The sequence below is a fragment of the Alosa alosa genome, chromosome 9 (assembly GCF_017589495.1).
Source record: "Alosa alosa isolate M-15738 ecotype Scorff River chromosome 9, AALO_Geno_1.1, whole genome shotgun sequence".
Taxonomy (NCBI): domain Eukaryota; kingdom Metazoa; phylum Chordata; class Actinopteri; order Clupeiformes; family Clupeidae; genus Alosa; species Alosa alosa.
The window spans coordinates 25,435,233-25,456,112 of NC_063197.1; the positions used below are offsets into that span (position 1 = coordinate 25,435,233).

At 42.5% G+C, this 20,880-nt stretch overlaps 2 protein-coding genes across 7 annotated transcripts in view; one reads left to right on the forward strand and one right to left on the reverse strand.

Annotated features, from left to right (window-relative positions):
* farp2 (FERM, RhoGEF and pleckstrin domain protein 2) overlaps positions 1-8,070 on the forward strand; it is a 47,192-nt gene extending 39,122 nt beyond the window's left edge. For 3 of the 6 annotated variants that reach the window (XM_048252770.1, XM_048252771.1, XM_048252774.1), the window contains 6 exons: positions 549-631; positions 1,038-1,156; positions 1,644-1,807; positions 3,828-3,935; positions 4,247-4,398; positions 5,236-8,070. In XM_048252770.1, the coding sequence (XP_048108727.1) occupies positions 549-631; positions 1,038-1,156; positions 1,644-1,807; positions 3,828-3,935; positions 4,247-4,398; positions 5,236-5,326 (717 nt within the window). In that variant the 3' untranslated portion in view covers positions 5,327-8,070. Of the gene's footprint in view, positions 1-548; positions 632-1,037; positions 1,157-1,643; positions 1,845-1,986; positions 2,975-3,827; positions 3,936-4,246; positions 4,399-5,235 lie in introns of those variants that run through there. The other 3 variants (XM_048252776.1, XM_048252773.1, XM_048252775.1) reach the window with 3 other exon arrangements.
* A 118-nt stretch (positions 8,071-8,188) lies between these two features.
* On the reverse strand, positions 8,189-17,622 carry stk25a (serine/threonine kinase 25a). The gene is made up of 11 exons (XM_048252777.1): positions 17,031-17,622; positions 14,183-14,413; positions 13,981-14,037; positions 13,686-13,794; positions 13,216-13,373; positions 12,709-12,894; positions 12,277-12,422; positions 11,547-11,655; positions 11,146-11,217; positions 10,370-10,506; positions 8,189-8,624 (listed from the first exon to the last, which is right to left on the reverse strand). The coding sequence occupies exons 1-11, from the start codon at positions 17,055-17,057 to the stop codon at positions 8,585-8,587; spliced, it is 1,272 nt and encodes a 423-aa protein (XP_048108734.1). The 5' UTR covers positions 17,058-17,622; the 3' UTR covers positions 8,189-8,584.
* Between the last annotated feature and the right edge of the window lie 3,258 nt (positions 17,623-20,880).

Below are 20,880 nucleotides of genomic sequence, written 5' to 3' on the forward strand. Positions count from 1 at the left end.
GGGGCGGGGGGCAGACCACATGTTGGTTTAGCGCGCCAAATATAGATGCCCTATTAGAGCACACTGGCAGGCCTCCCTGTAATCTGCTCCGCCTCACTCACTTTTTCCCCTGTGCTTCTGCTCCCCAACCTTAGAGGCAATGCAACCTGAAGTGTAGTCCTGCACAGTGCACTGTAGGGAGAGATTGTACACCTTTTTACATGTTCCGCTGTCTCTCTCTGACAGAAATATACATTCATTCTGACATGCATATAACCATTTCTCTGTCTGTCTAGCGTGTGTGTCTTGTATGTGCACTACACCTGCAGCACACCTGTGATACACACACACACACACCTCTTCTCTATTTCTTAATACTGGATACTGTTATATTCACATGCATACAGATGCAACAGCTCTCTAATACTCTCTCTGTCTCTCGCACACACACACACACACCCCACCTCCCTCTCTTCCTGTCTTTCTCACACACAGCGTCTTGTTGAAACACACACACACCTTTTGTCCCCCTCTCCTTTTGCTGTCTGACCACTCTGTGTGCTCCGCAGGCTGAAGAGAGTGAGAACGAGTGGTCAGTGCCCCACTGCTTCACCATCTACTCGGCCCAGAGGACCATAGTGGTGGCGGCCAGGTGAGACATCCTCACCCCTCACCTACATCACACACACACACACACACACACGCACAGTAATACTGGCACCCATAGCAAACATGTGGCACACACCTGTGAGTATACATACTTGTACTACTATTTGTATGCGGTAGGCCAGCTTCCATAGCACACACATGATGGTATACACACAGCACCTCCCCACATAGTCTAACTTGCGTCATAGTTACATGCACACAAGGTTGTGCATAACGTTGCTTTTAGCCTTGAAACTCCCCTCACACATAGTTAGTGTATAGAGAGTGAATGCAAGAGTGACCGCAGAAATACCCTACAGGACTTCATCTCAGGGTGGGAACAGTCTGTGTATCCATTGTCGCCACTCCAGTAATCAATTTTTTTTTTTTTTCAATGTCCATTACTTTAGTTCCAAAGTGGAGATGAACAAGTGGATTGAGGACCTGAACATGGCGATCGACATGGCTAAGAAATCTCAGGAGAAATCGGACCTCTTCCTGGAGTCTGGCTTATCGGATCGCTCTAACAGTAAGCGATAATTCAGACACATTATTTTTGTTTTAGCAGGATGCACATTTAAAAGGACATCACATATAAAGAGGCTTATATAAAATATCCTATAGGCATCAGTTGTTAGTTATAAAAAATCATTTGACCAAGTTGAGTTTTGCATTGATGTAACATGAAAAAGTAGCAAAGAAATAGGAAATATGCTGTTACTGCCACGGTCCATTATTAATGGTGTGGGCTTATTTTGTTTTTTGAAACAAAACTCCTAACCCTTTGCTTCATGTATGGATGGGTGGTGTTAGAGATCTGGAATAAATAACACAAGTGTACCACAAAGCTCATTCTTCAGCTCAGCCCCGGAAGTCCGGAACTGGGGAGCGCTGTATGGACTCCCTCTGGTTTTTCCCCGGGAAGCAGCTGTCTCTCTCCGCAGCGTCCTGTCTCCTGATGTCCTCTCCTGACCTTACCCACCCCTCCCCCCTCTTCCGCCCTCCCTCCCCGACAGGGTCATCCGATGAGGTGTCTCTGGAGCAGGAGTCGGAGGATGACATGAACTCCTCCCATAGCTCTCTGGATAAGCAGACCCACCACCGTGCCAACACCACCATGCACGTGTGCTGGCACCGCAACACCAGCGTGTCCATGTCTGACCACAGCTTGGCCGTGGAGGTACCCCTCCCTGCCCTCCCCCGCCTTCTTCTGACCAGTATCACAAACAGACCACCACATCACTACTCCATTGCACACATACACTGACGCAAGAAAAGTCAGTATCATACTACACTATGCAGACATACAAATATGCACAATAAATCTAAAATTCCTTCCACTGCCTTCCGTCAAAATAGGACCAAAGTCAGAATCAGAGCTGGTCGGTGGTCCACATTACCCCTCACTTCCACAGGCTGGTGCGTTTCTGCCCTCATAAGAGTTGAACGGGTCACCCAGCAGTGTGCGGTGTGCATTTGTGTATGTGTGTGGGTGCGTCATGGTGCATGCCGGCGATCAGACGTCCTTGGTGTGGCCGTCACCATCTTCTCTTCCCTCCAGCTCCTCCTGGTCCTCCTCTCTGTTCCTACGGCTCACCTCCGCCCCAATCTCCACTGCAGTTCACACTAACTAACTGTCTTTCGTTTTTCAGCATCACTTCACCTCCTACACTTTGAGTCCTCTGGTTTGGTGTGGGTAGATCAGGCACCTCTGTGTCAGTGTGTAGTCTAGTTCTGTGGAAGGAGATGAAGAGAGAAGGTTGGGTGTGTTTGTTCTGGAGATCGGGGAGCTTCTCTCTTCATCTACCTTCACTGGGGGGATAACTGCCTTTTCTTCTCTTCACTTCATTTCAATCTGCATGTTAATGTGCTAACACATCTTTTCTCTTTTCTTTTCTCTCCTTCTCTGTCTTGTCCTGGCTCAATCCACCCTTGCCACCCCATGTCCTTCTCTTTCATGCGCTCTCTCTCTCTCTCTCTCTCTCTCTCTCTCTCTCTCTCTCTCTCTCTCTCTCTCTCTCTCTCTCTCTCTCTCTCTCTCGGCTTCACTGTGCTGTTTGCCTCCATGTCCGCACCTGCCTGCTGCTGCCTTGGTGTCCTCTGACTCTCTCTTTCCCACACACACACACACTCACTTCACCATCTATCTCTTTGCTCGTCTCGCTTGTGTCCCCTCTCCTTCCTGTCCTTCTCCGCCCCGTCTTCAGTCTTCAGCTCTCCGGCTGTCTCTCCGGAGCTCCCCCCTCGCTACCTCTTGGGGCAGGGCCAGAGACCCAACACCATCACTCACGTGTGCTGGTACCGCAACCAGAACCTCTCGCTCAACGATTACCTGCGCATGACCCAGGTACCGCTGGGATCCGATTCAACCCACCGCCAAACTCTGCTGCCTAGATCAGAGTTTCTCTCTCTTGCTCCTGGAGACCTTCAGGCATTCCATGGTTTAAGGGCATGCTGACACCTGCTTGAGTTCATCAGATCATGTTTGACTACTTGATTTGGTGTGGTTTTGTTTAGCTAATTGACATGCATTGAGACATGTAATTTTTGACGCATAACATTTCCTTACGATAATGAAGAGAACTGTTATATCTGGTGAGCTCAAACAGTAGAGGTGGAACAGATGGGAGAGATGCCCAAACCATTGAACTGCCAGGGAACCTCTGGACCAAGACTGAGAAGTCATGGCCTAGATGAGCTAGTATGACCCCAGTCTTACACCACTGACGCCAGTCATTACTAGTACTGAACTTTCCCTGGTGATACAACACTCTGGAGATTACTTACATACACCAAGAATTTATTTGATGACCGAATATGTGGAACATTTATTCAGAAATGACACCCAATTTAACTGATACATAATGGAACTGGCATCTCCCTTTATACGATTTTATTTTTTATTGTGCAGGAGGGTATGAATTTAGGCCTAATTTGTCCATAAATTGCCCAAAATTCATTTGGATTACTCAGACTAAAAGTTCCTGCACTTGAAGTCCTGGCCAGACGTATTTGAATCCACAATTCCACAAAGTTGAATTACTGTAAATTGTCTCATGTAACACAAATTCCAGCTCTGATTACATTTTCCAGCTCATGAATAATCTAGAAAAAGATGTTATTCAAAATACATACCAGACTGTTTCAAGAAATGTTGACATCCCTCTTCCTACTCTTTTTCTTCCTTCTCAAATGTTCAGAACCAGCTCTCTGGCTACCTCTTGAGGAAATTCAAGAACAGCAATGGATGGCAGAAGCTTTGGGTGGTGTTCACCAACTTCTGCCTCTTCTTTTATAAGACACACCAGGTATTGTCTCTATTTAGCTAGCACTGAATTAAAATATGTTCAGATTTCATTTTCAAGTTCGAGTTATAGAACTTGTACCAGTACATATAATTAATTTTGTCACAGACAGTAAACTGACAGGGTTGTTTTGTTAGGTGTGGACTCAATGCATTGTCTGGAATAGCCTTGTCAAAGCATGCCAATGATTGTTTGCACTACTTTCAGAGAAAAAAACACTAGAATCATTCAGTCCATTTCTATAATGCTGTCATTTATGTAAGGTTCTCTCCACTCTTTCTTTATCTGTCATTTCTCTCTCTCTGAAAATCCAGGATGACTTCCCACTGGCCAGTCTCCCGTTGCTAGGTTACACAGTCAGCACCCCTGGGGAGACTGACAGCATCCACAAAGAGTATGTCTTCAAGCTGCAGTTCAAGTCCCACGTCTACTTTTTCCGGGCAGAGAGCGAATACACTTTTGAAAGGTAAAGGGACCTCTTCTGCACACATCTAGCTGACCATTCACACTAGCTAGTTATGATCAATGGCGGTCACAGTGAGCCCAGGCACTCATCTGTGTCATCCCAGTTTGGGAACAGGGAAGGAGGACACCTAGAGGGGAACAGGCAAAACACTTTGAGACGGTGTGACTGCTCTTCAAATGCCACCATCACAAAATTATGAAAAATAGATGGCACCAATAGTTACACCACCGGTCAAAAGTTTGGGGTCACTTAGACATTTCCATTCCACTCCATTATAGACAGAATGCCAGCTGAGATCAGTTGCATCAGTTGCAAAGGGTTCTTCAATCTTTTCTCAGTTAGCCTTTTGAAATGATATCAGATTAGTAAACAGAATGTGCCTTTGCAACATTGGATGAATGGTTGCTGATAATGGGCAATGTAGATATTGCATTAAAGATCAGCCATTTCTTTCTACAACAGTCGAGAACCCTTTTGCAATTATGTAAGCACATAATGTAATCTGAAAACTGCTGCCCTGATTAAAAAAAACAATACAATCTCAGCTGGTATCAGCTATAATGGAGTGAAATAGAAATTTCCAAGTGACCCCAAACCTTTGACCGGTAGTTTATGAAGGAAACTTAATTATCCTATCTCATTCTTTTAGACTTGACAGCTGCTGGTCTTTGTCGGACTTAACAGTTATAGCCAAGAGGACTTATACAGGCAGTGCAGGCCAATATACCCTTGCATCACATCAGACAATACACCCTTGCATCACTCCCACTGTTTCGTCTTTCTTGTTGAAGGTGGACTAAGCCTGACCCCTATTTCCCCCCATTCTGTCTTGTAAAGGTGGATGGAGGTGATCAAGAGTGCGGCCAGTTCCACGGGCAGGATGAGCCTCCTGATCCCCAAGGGCCCGACGGAGATGAACGGAAACTAAACAGAGCAGACTGGAGCTGAGCTTCTGGAGCTAGGGGCTGGGCCCCGCAGACTCCCAGGAGAACCTGTTGTTGTTGTTTTTGTTGTTGTTGTTTATGATTATTGGTTAAATTCCTGCTCCTACTTATGGCTTTTTTTTTTTTTTTTTTTTTTGGCTCATTTACTGTTGATTGATGTGAGGGGTAGGCTTCAGAGCACAGGAATTGGGAGAAGAGTGGACTGCATGAAACCGGCAGAACGTTCTCTCTTCACACTCTCCATTTGTATTTCTCTCTTTCTCTTGTCTTTGATCTAGTCTTGTCCTTTTTCTGTCCCCATCATAGCCCGTTAGCCACCGCACAGCCAGGTTCCTGGACTGTACCAGAATGGTTGTCACTGTCCTGGTTACCCACTTCCATGAGAAATGCTGCCTCTGTGTTTCTGCTAAAGAGGCTAAATCTATCAGTTGGCCTTTAAAAGCTATTAGGAAGGTTTCAACATATCCAAAGATATAACTTTAAACTGAGATTAATTAATAAATAGGCAGCCAACTGATCCATGTTTTGGTTGTTTGTCAATGTTCGCTAATCTCAAGCAGAGATCCAATTGGGGTATCTCTGTGGCTGTAAAAAGGGTTGTTAAGGAAAGTTGTTTCTTGAACAAGGATTAGAATGTCCTGGGATGTTGAGCCTTTTTTTATTGTCATGCTCAGTGTTAGAGGGGGAATTAGCAGTTGCTTTATGCAGTGGTGGCTGTATTAACTTCTCCTTTTACCTTTTATTACTATCTAGATGTGAGTAACTTGCTCGAGCAGAGCCAGGTATAGTGCGAATACAAAGGCACTTCCTGGGGAGATGAAGGACTTGGCACTAAGGAACACTTGAAGGGGACTGTGAAGTGAATGATGGAAGGGACACCTTAAAGGGTGTTCTGTGGCTGGGTTGATGCACTCAGATAGTACAATGGGTGTCTGATTGTCGGTCAGGGAACAGGGCATAGAAGGTACTAGAAAGACGACTTGGTCCAGAACTAGATGCAAGACTTTGGACAATGAACTCCAGGCTAGTTTGGCATGTTGATAAAGATGCCTAACAGTGTACAGTCTCTCATCTCCTTAGAGCTTGAAAAATAAGTCTACGGTGCTCTTTGTAAGACCTCAGAAAGTTTATGAGCCAGCTCCAGACCAGAAGCCTATAGAGGTTTTTGGATTGTAGCAAGTCACCAATGGTGCTCTGTGTTCCATAACACTCTGAACACCTGACACCTCTGCACACCTTCTGTGAAATATGGTGATCTGTGCAACTTGGGCAATATTTCTGTCATTGCTTTCCAAAGTCAGGATTAGAAAATATTTTAGGGGAAAGGTTTGATATGTTTAACTTTTTAACTGTTACTGTTTGGGCCCACCTCTTGATGTGGAATTAAAGGGATATTGATGGAATGTGTTTTTATATATTATTTAGATATTTAACACATTCATGTATCATATGTCTGACATATTTTAACACAGGGGCATTGTAATACTCTTGTTTGGAGCTGTGTAATCCTAGCGATGATGGGATAATTGTATTATTGGGGTACGAAGTTGAATGGTTTAAGCATTAGGAGGCTGTCTAGCAATATTCCTTAGTGCCTCCAGGGGCACTGTCATAACAGTATTCAGTTGTTTTTCTTCATCCCCGATGCATTTCAGCTATTTCAGTAACTGTTTTGAAGCCAGTCTTTGTTATTTCAGTTCCATTTCTGTCTCGTAATGTCTTGCCTTGGTATATGGACTCGGTACGTTGTAAAAGGACAAAATGTCCTGGGCAAGAGTGAAGCCACAGTTTCTGTTACTTTGAGACGTTACTTTTGGTGTGGTCAGCCTGTCCACGCTGGGATACAAACAGGTTTACGTCTTAATTTTATTTAGCTTTTTTCCCGTAAAGGAAGAAACCGACTGAATCCATTTTAGTCCTGTTAAAAAAAAAAAAGGTTTTATGTAGGTGACGGTCAATCTGTTTCAGTATATTTTGTATATTCAGCTGTATGGCAGTGTTTGAAGGTGAAGCTTAGCCTTCTTCATTGGCTGACATTTCTATATATTTAACCCTGTGCATAATGGTACTGGTCACTGTAGGTCTGACTTTCCTGCATCTACAGCGGGCATTAGAGAGAGAGAGAGAGAGTGTGTGTGTGTGTGTGTGTGTGCGTGCGCAAACGAGGGAATGCTTTACATCCTGGTACCACAGGGCCCCCTGTAGTCCTAAAGTGCACTGAGAGGGGCTCGGGCTCTCTTTGTTTTGTACATTTTGTATTGAGGACTGGAATCTCTTGCCTCTCCCTCACTGGCAGAGGAGGGGCAAAACCCCTGCATTTCATTTGATCCCCTTTTCCCGTTAACCCTTTCTGCTTGCTGCCTCACACCACATGAATAAGGCCTGTGTGGAAAAACAGGGGCGGAGGCGTCTCCAAGCCCATCATCTGATTTTGTTTATTTGGAGAACTTACACAGTTGGTTTCCTACAGGCGAAAGCCACAGTAAAGGTGAAGGTGAAGATGGTTTGGTGATGGGCATCCCCCCCCAATTAGACTTGGCTTGACAGATCATCTCTCTGTCAAAGTCCCATACCCCTGCCTCTCCCCTCATCCTTGTTGTACACTATGTTACTTTCTATTTATTATGTAGCATGTTGCCGGAGTCCTGCTACTCCTGAACACCTTGCATGTAGTCATGACCGTGTTATTGCATTGAAAGGATAACAAAATAAAGTCCAAAACTGGTTACTGCTTTCCTTGTGCCTGTTTCATTGCAAAGTTCACCACAGGAAAAAGTTCTTATATCATAAATAACTCACTGGTTGACATGTCTCAGGAAGGAACAAACAAATAAAAATAAAGTTTCTTGATTTAACACATCCGTGCGGTTTAATGTTTACGACATGGTATATATACATGGATCACTGTTTGCGACAGCTGTTTTCTTCCCTCTTTTTGCAATACAGAGCTTTTTATTTTTACTTTTTAACATTCATTATTCTATAAAGGAAATGATAATAAAAAAAAAAAAAAAAAAATCTGTCATTGTAAGCTCTAATTAAAATCTGATGTGTGGCGTTGGTTGAATGGTTGGTTGGTTTGATGATGGATGGGCAGGGTGGGACAGAGAAAGAGGAGAATAATAGAAGGATGAGAGGAGGAGGAGGGGGGAGAAAAGGGCGTTGTCCATATGGCCTTCTCCCAGGAGAGGAAGATGAGGGGAAGGGAGGGAAAAAACAGAAAGGATGGCAGCTGCAGAGCCTCATCGTGAGGAGGGGGCAGTATTCCCGTTGAGTGAAAACCTGGAAAAGAGACAGAAGGACACCGGTGAAAAACGCATCCTCTCTCTCCATGAGTTCCTCAAGAAGACCGGGACAAGTACATAACTTTCATTACAGCAGCGTGCAGGCCATTATATTGACGACAAAAACTTGTGTCCATATTCAGGAGTTTCTTCCCAATGTCCAAATTATCCTCCAAGTTCAGAACAAAAAAAAAAAAATTCTACGGTTGCAGTCCGCAATTTAATGCACATTTTGTCTTCGGTGGGTCTGTGTGTGCTTTAAAAATACTGTTTCACACTTACAGAGACAGGTCTGTAAGCACACCAAAGTGCCTCAATCGTAGCAAAACAATGCCTTGCTTCAGGAGCATGGAAAGGAGGGTATCATTTGTTTGGCTATTGAGCTCAATTATCAACAACCTTTCAACAAAATTGCAGACCGTGCCTTTAGTTGCTGTTTTGAACTAGTTCAGCATCCTTTACCACCTACACTGGGGTCCTTTGACAAGACTTCACAACAGATCACAAATATTCGCAAATCACCACAGAAAGATGACTAAACCGCATGAGTTCACTTTCCAAGATTACAAACATATGCCTTCACAGCTGTGCAAAACACTTTGGATGAAAGAATCTTCTATTATGCTGCGTCATGTCATCTTTGCTCCAGAGAACAAATAGTATTAGAAATCAAATGAGAAACACAGCTCTTCAAATGCACATTTGAATACTTTTTTCTTCTATAGAGCAGCATAGAACAGATCTCACCTCATCTACGCAGAAAGTAGGGCCGAAAGATTAATCAAATCGAAATCACAATTTAAAGACCCCAATTAATCAAATCAAAATTAACATCTTGTGATTTTTATCGTCTCAAATAGTTAATGTCCTTATGTTTCTTATTATGTACTTATGTTTACAGTCAGATTATGGTTGGAAAGAATAATTCAACTTATGTTATGTGTTCTTCCACGTATGACATGACTGCTTTAATTTCATTGTGTTCCTGTACTGTTCCTGAGTATATCTTTGTGTGACTATATCTTTAGACATGAGGAGGGAATATTATATTTTTGCCCTATGTCTCAGTTCTGCATGAGTCCATCCCCTGCGTCAATAGTTATCTGCTCTGGATTGCTAAATTGGCACTAATCAGGGTCTGATTCCATGTGGTCAATGTAAGATGGGATGACCAACGGCATCTCTCGACAACCTGGAAGGATACTTAAGCCATGGCTATTCACTGGGTTTAGTTTAGTTTATGCTGTGTTTAGTTAGAGCAGCTGGTGGATCTTTATGTGAAGGCATGCGGTCTCTCCCTTGATGAGCATCACTGTAAATAAAACTCTGTTTTTTTCTACTATTGCTTGACTGGGTCTTCATTCATCTGTGGCACCAAAATTTACCATCAATATGTTTAAAAATTCATGTTGTCCTTGTGTGACAGACATTCAGACTAGATACTGCTCTATCTAGATTAGTAGATAGAGCAGTTCATATTTTGATGTTACCCTAACAATGCTTCATTATATGTTTTAAACGTATTATACAGTGAATCTTGAACTGAAGCTTGACTTACGGCAAATCAAATTGCAATCTCAATATACATCCGAAAAATCACAATTAGATATTTCCCCCAAATTATTTAGCCCTACCAGAAATAATAATGCATAATGGCAGTATATTATATACCTATACATCTGAACCATGTAAACAATACGAAAATTAATATTGTTTGACTACATTTATCTAACCTTCCCTCACCTGCGCATTCTGTCCATCATGTGGGTGAGCATGCGGTCCGAGATGCCCGGGCACGACTCCTCGGCCAGGTTGAAGGCGTTCTCCAGCTCCTCCAGGGCACCCACGCTGCCCCCGCCCAACCGGCGCTTCTCCTTCAGCTGTACGCAAACACACACTCCCGTCCGTCAACGCTCGCTCTCGCAGCCAAGACCCTTTCACTCAATGCGCCTTCTGAGGCCCGTCAACGGCACAAACACATTTGGACTGAGCCAACGAGGACTCGGGGCCCTGGGCAAAATGCTTCCCTACATGCCTGAACAGACTGTTGATTGCACAAGCAACACATCCCCAACTGCGTCCATAACATCTGAGCTGAAACATAACCCATCCACACCCAGAATAAAAAATGACTGCAAAACTAACATCTAAAACTTCAATACTACAGCCAAAGATGTTCTCTACTGCCCTATGATAGGAACATCAAATCATTCGACTATTACACTATTTACACTATTAATAGATTAAAAACAGGTAAAAATGCCAACTTCACTTTAGAACATCCTCTCATTAAAAGGAAAGCACAGTAGGTATATGACACACAGGCTATAGGACGGACAACCAAAGCTGTGGGTTGTCCTTTCCAACCTACCGTCTACACACACATCTATAGTTGTCATTTTTCCCTTTCTGTTGTGTTTTCAAATAAATTTCATGTTTAATCCATCTCATGTCTAATGCCATCTCTGGATTACAATGAGCCAAAGCCTGTGGGTAGACGATCTGCCAGGTGCTTTTACCTCTCTGAATATGGGGACGATCAGAGCGGTCAGGGAGGGAGACTTGGGCTGCCTCTTCACTGCGTCTCCCATCTATGGCACAGAAACACATAACACAACACCTCAGTCACTTACATCACAATGCCTTACATTGTTGCATTGTATCCTCTAGCAGGGATTTGCATTGTGACGACATCTATTGAAATGCATTATTTACAAAGTCAATGTCAATATTTTAGCTGTGACAGCTCTTTAACGATGCCATAATCCATCAGGAGCCAGGTATACTCCCAACAATAGCTAGTCAGGGCCACTTATAGTGTGGTCTGCTGGTGCACGTGTGACATTAACTTAAGTATTATTATACCAGGCTTATCCCAACCCACCAGACACTGTGTGGCATGTATGCCTGATGGGTTTACCTTTGCATCAGGGTGATTGAGGCCTCTCTGTAGCTTGTTCATTGAGCTGGGCCGTACCGTGGGGAATGTCCACATGGGACACTGTTCACCGTCATCTCCCTCGCCGTCCCTGAGTCACACACAGGGACAGGGACAAGGTGAGCTCTCAGTAAAGGCACTAATGCACTCTGGACGTGGCCATGAGGGACCTTCTCACTTGCCGTACCTTATAGTATGTGGCAATGTGTGTTACGCCCTGCCTTTACATCACTCGTGAAAGGAATTTACTGGTTTATTGCTGCAGTAAAATCGGGATCCGGATTCCTAACTTCATCATCTCTTTACAGAGGAAACTACGTATGCAGTGTCCTTATCTTGCCACATATCTCATATGGGTCAGTGATACTGGCAACAAAGTTCATATTCAGTTCTGTCCCATTTCAGATGTTATCCTCTCCCCATCTCGATTAGAACATTAGCAGTAATTAGAGCTTGTTGTGTCAAAGATAAATAAAAGATCAGTTTCAAAGTTCAAAGTGCCTTTCCTTACATTTTTCTTTTTGAAAGCACTGTTATGTGGCCCTCCAGCGTTGGTAACCTGTCCATGTGTAGGTTCTTCTGGGTAAATTAACCTTTTTCAATGGCTCATATAATGGCCTATCGAGCAATCTTTGGATTTGAAATGTACAATTCATTTTAATACACAAATAGTCTCCGATATTCCTAGAACATAACGAATGTGGAGACGTACATGTCTGAGTCATCTGAACTGGACTCATCTCCGTGTCCCTCCGACTTCCACCGGCGGTACCTATCAATGAGCTCAGCCAAGAAGGAAGTCTTCTTGGTGTAGCGTGTGATGAACTTGTGCTTCAATAACTCTTTGGCTGTTGGCCTCTGCAGGACAGGAACAAATGAATCACAGGTGAGTCTCTTACATAAGGTGGAAATGTCAATTACACTGGGCTGTGTAAAACTCATAAAAGTGTGTAAAGGCCAACACCTACTGGCGGCGACATTGGATTTGACGCTCAAGAGATAGAACAATTTGCTAAACGTTGCTGTTGACGCACATCAGACACTGCCAGTGGGCTTTGCTCCGTTAAAAGTAATGGAGTTCTAAACTTTGGCATCACTTGACGCACGTCAGACGCCGCCAGTGGGCGTTAGCCTTGAGACTTACAAATCTGGGGTCCTTGTTTAGACAGGCTTCGACAAAGTCTTTGAAGGGCTTGCTGTATGTCCCTTCCAGGGTGGGGGGATTATTTTTAGGGATAAGGAAGAGGACCCTCATTGGGTGTAAGTCTGAATTCGGTGGCTCCCCTTTTGCTAGCTCGATGGCTGTGATTCCAAGAGACCAAATGTCCGCCTAGAAAAGAAGCTTAATATTTAACCATCCATCTGTTTCCATATCAGACTCCAATTAACAGACTAATAAAATCACGTTTCATAACATGGAGTTATCAGAAATCATCTGATAACTTTTGTTATGGCTATGAGTTATGAGCCAGTGGTAGGGCTGGGCAATTATCAAAATCTAATTTCAGTTCATTATGAAATCAACATAATCAAGATACAAATAATGATGATCTCAACACTGACCAAAATAATTGTGATTATGATTTTGGCATGATCAAGCAGTCCTAGTCAATGGCACACAAGAGTGAATGACAGCTGGACCAAGTGATACCTTGAAGTCATAAGCCGACTGTTTGATGACCTCAGGTGCCATCCAGAAAGGCGTGCCCACAAATGTATTCCTTTTGATCTGTGTGTCCGTCAACTGGCCCGCCACCCCAAAATCAGCAAGCTTGACCTCGCCATGTTCCGACAGTAACACGTTGGCAGCTGGTGAGGGCAGAGAGAGAAGCTGGCATCAGCACCAACAAGGACACTGCAGCTCGTAGAAGAAAAAAAAAAAAAAAACATCTTCATCCCTACTCTCATTCATCAGTGTCAGCTGCTGTTAATGCTCTTAATTTATGGAATAGTCGCATGTTGCTGAGGCTTGTTGAGAGAGAATTCAATTGTGGCCATTTGATCTTAATGGATACTATTGACTTGCTCAGTAGCTTGGAAGCTAATATGAGAGGGGGAGCAGAGATTAGTATAAAATATTGATGTGTTTTTGGGGCGACTTGGGGGTTTATTGATCGAGACCTTTAATGTCACGATGGATCTTCCTCTCTGAATGTAAGTAATCCAGTCCTTTGAGGATCTCTCGTATGATGGTAGAAATGTAGGCTTCCTCTAGAGGTCCAGGCTTCAGCTGTTACCAGAAAAGAGAGGGACAAGCTCAGAGCTTTCACATCAAAACAAAACAAGCAAAATCAACAATCATTCAGGTGTGCATGTAATACACATTATTACCCACATCTGGCCCTATAAGCTTTTGCCACTGAGAGAATCAGTGAGCTCTATTTCAGGTACATCCTGAAATCCATGACCAACTTACCAAATCCAAAGCAGAGCCTCCACCTAGGTACTCCATGATAATCCATAACTTTGTACCCTGTGCAATGGAAAACACATAATCTCAATGTTTTTTCTTTTTAAATCCTGTCAGATTCCCATCCCAATTTGAGTAGATGAGAATTGCTTGTTACTAGAAATGAAATGCCTCTGAACAGACACCACACTATTTTTTCCATGACTACCTTTAGATAGGAGCCAAAGTATTTGGTCACAAAGGGGCTGTCACACTGGCTGAGGACAGTGATCTCCTGCTGGATGTCTTCAATCTCGTCCTCTGCCTCCTCCAGGTCAATGATCTTGATCGCTACCACTTCCTTGGTGCGGTTGTTGATGCCTTTGTAGACCTCGCCGAAGGAGCCCTTGCCAATCCGCTCCAGTTTAGTGAAGTACTCCTCTGGATCCAGACGAGAGTTCTGGGGCGGAAAAAAATACAAATACACAAATTTATCTCATATAATACTGAAAGTACTTCATTTACATGGACAATGATGATTATTCATCAGAAAAGACTGCTGCAATTCACTGACAGCTGTACAGTCCTTGCTCAGTCTCAAGTGGCACAGTGAGATGTACCCCCAGTTGTCTCTGCTACCTTTAATGCTTCCTCTAATCAAGGTGTGACTGAGAACTGAATGTCCAAACAGACATGATGCCAAAACATATTGGGCCACAAATATAGTTGCACAATACATTCTCCAACACGTAGGTCTACAAAACTGTCACTATTGTGTTTATCCAGTCAGTTCAGTAAATTTGCTGCCTTAACTTGATCTATGCCCCAAAGGGTTTGACACAAAGGAAGCTGGGTAACATGAGAAGTAAGCACTCCAATACAAGGAGTGGGCAGTCCTACCATACGTGATCTTCCACCTTTCAGAATGGCAACTAGCAGTTACTAGGCAACACATGTACGAGGAACAGTAACGAAAGATTCCACTTCACTTATGCTAATCCAAAGGTGGAGGTCTTCATATTATGGGAAATTGCTTATTTTTATTTTCGATTTCATCTCATGTTCATTTAATCTCATCCCGAAGAGCGTCCACCTGCAGTTTCCTGTTCTCTTGTTTTCCTTACCCGTCTCATTACTTGCCTAGTCAGGCTTACACTGGGCCCTGAATTATCTGATACATTTAATATTGACAATAATGGTTAGGGTTAAAGGGTTAATTTAACTGAATTAATCAAATATCAGTTCAAAGTTAAAATGTTGAGAGAAAGAGAGAGAGAGAGAGAGAGAGAGAGAGAGAGAGAGAGAGAGAGAGAGAGAGAGAGAGAGAGAGAGAGAGAGAGAGAGATGGCTAACAGGTGGATTGGGACACCTGTTATTTCCCTGTTAATTCTTCAGATGTGTGGTAGGCAAACTTTGCCATTTTAAGGTAGCTATAACTGTTTCTTGCCAGAGAGGATCTGCTACAGTTGGGAGCTCCAGGTGTTCTCTTAAAATGGCTTTGCATCTGCCTTACTAGCCATGAGAAGTGCCAAGAGTGTCAAGGGTGAAACAATCAGAGCAGAACGTGGGCATACACAAGAAATCCCTCCAGATTCTCAACTTCAGCTCAACTCAAAAAGTCCAGTAAGGCAGCCTACAGTGAGTGTATGCTGCCTTACCTACAGTGAGTGGCCAAGCACCTACAGTGAGTGTATGCTGCCTTACCTACAGTGAGTGGCCAAGCACCTACAGTGAGTGGCTAAGCACCACTAAGAGTACTGACAAGATACAAATCACATGAATGGGGAGTTAAGCTGCGGGTCACTGTATGAGGTGGTATGACATGTCTTACGTGACTCATGGTCATGTACCTAGTTAAATAAACAGGGAAGCATTTCACTTAAGAGTAAGTGGTTACAACAGCACAATGTTGCAAAATTTCTAATAACCACTTAAGATGTCATTTCTTTCCACTAAGCCTTACCTGATTCAACCTTGCTGATGATAAGATAACATGATACAGATACAGCATCACAGCTTACAGTGCAATTACAGGGAGTATACCTTATGCAATTATGACAGACAAATGACAGTGTCAATGCATGACTCCAAATTATACTAAATTACAGTATACTGTGGTTACAAGCTGTAGCCTACTGTTAGACCATAAACTCCCAAATAACAAAATGAGATGACAAAAAAAACCGACTTAATTATTTCTACCCAGTGCCACACATTGAAATGTAGGTTATGCCAACCAGCAATTATGCCCCTCTGACACCACACAATTAAAAGCAATAATTTTGAAGGTCATATCTATGGTAGGCTATTACTGTCAAATGCATGACGATTATTTGTTTTATTGTGTGGTAGGCTATTACTGCCAAATGTATAAACTTAAATGGTTTCACACATTAATGAATCACTGTCATAACCCACCCAAGATTAACCATGTGGTATTGCAAGACAGTAGATCCTTCTTAACACAGATAACATACTTGTTTGTTTTACTGTTAGTAGATTTGAGACTTTAACAGAATTTCATTATAGTGCCATTGGCAGAGAAGCACATAAGCACAACCTGTTCTGTGACTACATCGGAGTTATAACGGAACGTAGTATGGCTAACGCCATCCTGTCCTAGGAAGCATTATCTCAGAACTGTTAGGTGACAACTCAGCCAGTTTGTCATGACGTTAAGAACTGATCAGCTATGCATACTGAGGGCGAGTATGAAAATGAACAATAATAGTGTTCGCTATTCACACTATCGTTAGCTACTTACACAACAATATGATAACTGACGTTAGGCTTTAGGTTGTTTGCATCATAGACAAATGACAAGACATGCTCCTGATGGAAACGCTCGCGTCCACATCCAACACTAACGTCACCGTATGCAAAATGCGCCCATTTATTCAGATAGCAATTTTCGTAATAACGTTATAGCCGCTACAGTTTTTTCACAATTGACGTTTACATGACCGCGACTGCCCCCATAGCTAGCCACCGTTAGCTAACTGTAATGTTAAGCCTCAGTTCTCTCTCAGACTAGCGTTATTGAACACGGAGGTTGAAGGATAAGCACAGCGGATTACCTGGTTCCGAATGTCGAGATGAGCCATGTCTCTCGGTTGGTCGGAGTTCGGGCAACCGTAGCCCTTTACCGTCTAGAAAGAGAGGCTGTCTCGCTTCCCTTGTCCAAATTTCCTCTTCTCTTCTTTTTCGCAGTCTCGGTCGAAGACCCCCCAAAAAAATAAACAGCTCTCTTCTGTCACTCTCGAGACCTCTTTTCCAAATCTCCTTTACAAACGCACGATAAATATTTCACGATATGAGTTCCTAGGATAATATTCCATCATTAATTTCTTTCGACAAATAAAATGTCAAAGGCATTTCCAACTTTGAGCCCAGATAATTAATTTTCATGTAAAGGGAGACTCCCCCATCTTAGCTTCTTTTCCATTGTGCTAGGGAAGAGGATACATGGTCTGCGCATGTGCAAACAACTCCTCAATACCAAGTCTGACTTGTGGGAGTTGTATTTCGATTAAATTATCTTTATTTTTGTGATGGAGTCGCTTAATTAGTTAAATCTAGTCTGTTCTGAGCAGTGTAAGGCTGCCTATCTTAAATTGGCCTGTAATTTTCTGGTGTCGTTCTAGGTCTTTGTAGAGTCTTTAGTCAGCCGATGACGCTGCCAGAGTGAAGCCAAAAAACCTGACTTCTTTAAATAGCCTGTCATCTTAAGAAGTGGATGTGTATTCATGTGTGAAGGGGAGGAACACAATATGACAAGTGTCATAGTACGAGGTTTAAATGTTGCAATTGTGAAGGGAACGGAACCGCCCCGTAGGCTAGGTTTGATGAGGTGCACAAACATGAGGCTGAGGAGCAGTTTCAAGCACAGATTACTGCCCTATATTTCCGTGTTCCTACCCCTATAGCCCTATAGCCTAGGCCTACGATTGAGTCTTAAGCTAAGTATATACTTGAGGGAAATTTGGTCTCTGCATTTAACCCAATCGGTGAATTAGTGAAACACAAACAGCACACAGTGAACACACAGTGAGGTGAAGCACACAATAATCCCGACGCAGTGAGCTGCCTGCTCGGGGAGCAGTGAGGGGTTAGGTGCCTTGCTCAAGCACTTCAGCCGCGGCCTACTGGTCGGGGCTCAAACCGGCAACCCTCTGGACTTAAAAAAGTCTAAATTAAGTCCAGAGTGCTAACCAGTGGGCCACGGCTGACCCAAATTAAATGCTATGAAAAGAACAGAAAAACATGTAACCACGTCTTGTTTCATCCTTAATATATCCAGGTTAATTTATTGTGAAGATTTCAGTATGGCAACATAGTTGTAGCCAATTGCCGACAAATAGAGTGATTGATAGGCCTATTAAGTGGGAACAAAAAGTTTAAAGCCTCAGTAGGCCCATCACTGATTTGCACTTTTTACCAAATGTAGACCTATGGCTTTATGGAAAATCAGTGGGGATGCAGTACATTAGGTGACTGACTTATATAAGTTCAGTCTACTGAGAACATGTTTTTCTTTGGGAAGGCTATGTTTTGAGTGAAATAGCAAAAAAATGAAAAAAAGGCAAACAAATGAAAATGTTGGAATTTAATATATTTTACAGGCCTATGGAAGCATTAAGCCGATATTTGGGCAGACTGTCACAGTGCAACAACCACTTTCCTGGATTCTGTCTGATTTGAGATATGGAATGACCCAAATGTGAAAATTATAGCCTATCCTATAAGTGCATGCAATTTGTGGAAAAGGTTTATATTATGTGTAGAAATAATTGGAATAGTTGAAATAATGTATCCGTGGATTTTTGAGGGGTAGAACCAGGTAAAGGTTGGAGTAGAACCAGGTAACACTTGGAGTATTTATTATAGTAAATGGAATTTCTCGGAACAGTTTGTGTAGCTGCATTCTTTTAATATCGTTTTAGGTTGATGTCTAGGAAGGTATTTGTAGGCAAGGCAGTTGTAGAGATCACAATGCCACATTTAATGAAAATGGACCGTTGCTCTGTCCAACTCCTCTTTTCACATAAAAGAAGAATTTGCATTTTATTTGGATATCAGGGTCAAATCAGGAGGAAGAGTGGAAATGCACAGAATCCAAGTTGCTTGAGGTCCAGTTTGATGTTTCCACAGTCAGTGATGATTTGGGTGCTGATGGTGTTGGTCCATTGTGTTTTATCAAGTCCAGAGTTAATGCAGCCTTCTACTAGGAGAATTTAGTGCACTTCATGCTTCCATCTGCTGACAAGCTTTATGGAGATCCTGATTTCCTTTTCCAGCAGGACTCGGCACCTGCCCACAGAAAAATGAGAGACACCAGACCCAACAATACAAATGACCTTAAGGTTGCAATCAAAGCAACCTGGGCTTCCACAACACCTTAGCAGTGCCACAGGCTAATTGCCACAGTCATGCAGTAATTAGTGCAAAAGCAGCAAGAACAAGCATTTATAATATAAATGAACTATTTTAGATTAGTCAAATTAGTAAGATTAGTTCATTTATTTTCAAAAGGTCGACATTTCTGTATTATAACCTCCTTATTCTAATATTTTGAGATACTCATTTTTGGTTTTCATGACAAAATGGCTTGACATATTTCACATATCTAATCAATCAATATCAAATTAATCTAGAATATATAAAATATCCACTTTTTGAACTAAATTAGGGCGTAAAAGTGAACTTTTCTCCAATATACTAATTTTTTGAGACCCACCTGTATTTGAAATCATCAGGTATATTTGAAAGGATATAAAGATTATCATTCATCATTTATATTTTTTTATTGGTTTTAATATTTATTTATTTATTTATCTATTAGTTAATTTATTTATGTGTTATAATCCACACAGTAATGCACCAACTGTATAATGAGGTGGCTGGGAATTACATTCTGTAATTCCATTGTCTATGCTATAGTGCCCCTTTCGAAAACATGGGAATTGTGGGCCTACCAGCCTACCTCTGGTTCAGTTGAAATTATCTGGGATTTTTAACTGAAGGGGATACTGACAGTTAAGTGCATTTTAGGGCTGTTTACTGGAAGGCCACCAATCAATGTACTGTTATTGAGATGTTTTCTATTTCATGAAAAGTGTCAGTGCAGTTTGCCCATCGGCAGCTCACTGACAAACCTTATTGCTTGCATTCTACCAGAGTGTTCAGATGAATGGCTTGTAGATGAACGCCTCACTGCCACCTCATTTTTGTCCTATAGGTAGCAGCATTGCACCGTAGGTGTAATCATGAACGGGGGAAACTTCCCTAACTGTAACCTGTCCAATACTGATCCCTGAATCAATGCATCTCTGTCACTTCCTCTCTTCCTCCTCAGTGAATACATAGATATAATTAAAGGTTGTCGTAAAAGTCTAAATTAACTTGTCCATAGCACTGACTAGGTCACTGGTACCAATGGAGTTTTAGCCATACATCATGCCTTATATTGTCATATAGTGAGCACAGCTGTGGTGTCATGGCAAAACCAAAAGTATACACACTAAAAGTGAATTAGACTACCATTGTTTACCTTTTCCTTTTGTAGTAACATGTATTTTTGTTGATATTTTTATATGACTTGTTACTCAAAGTCTTGATAACATTCTAGGTCCAAGAAGAATCCCTACAGCAATGGATAAAAAATGGTAAATGCCAAACATGCACAACTCCATAACTATGCAGGCGGATAGAGAGGGATAGCTCTGTGAGGGCAAGCCTGAACAGAGATCAGTTAGTAGGAAAGGCAACCTTCCCAACAAGGGAAGATTGTAGGTGTGGTGGGTGATCTCTTGCTATGCAGGTAAATCAGAGGAACAAAAGCAGTAGTTCCTCAGGATACCAACTCTCAGCTTCCATAGAAAATTCATAATACCGTAACCGAAATCCAAAAAAACAAGTGGACAGTTT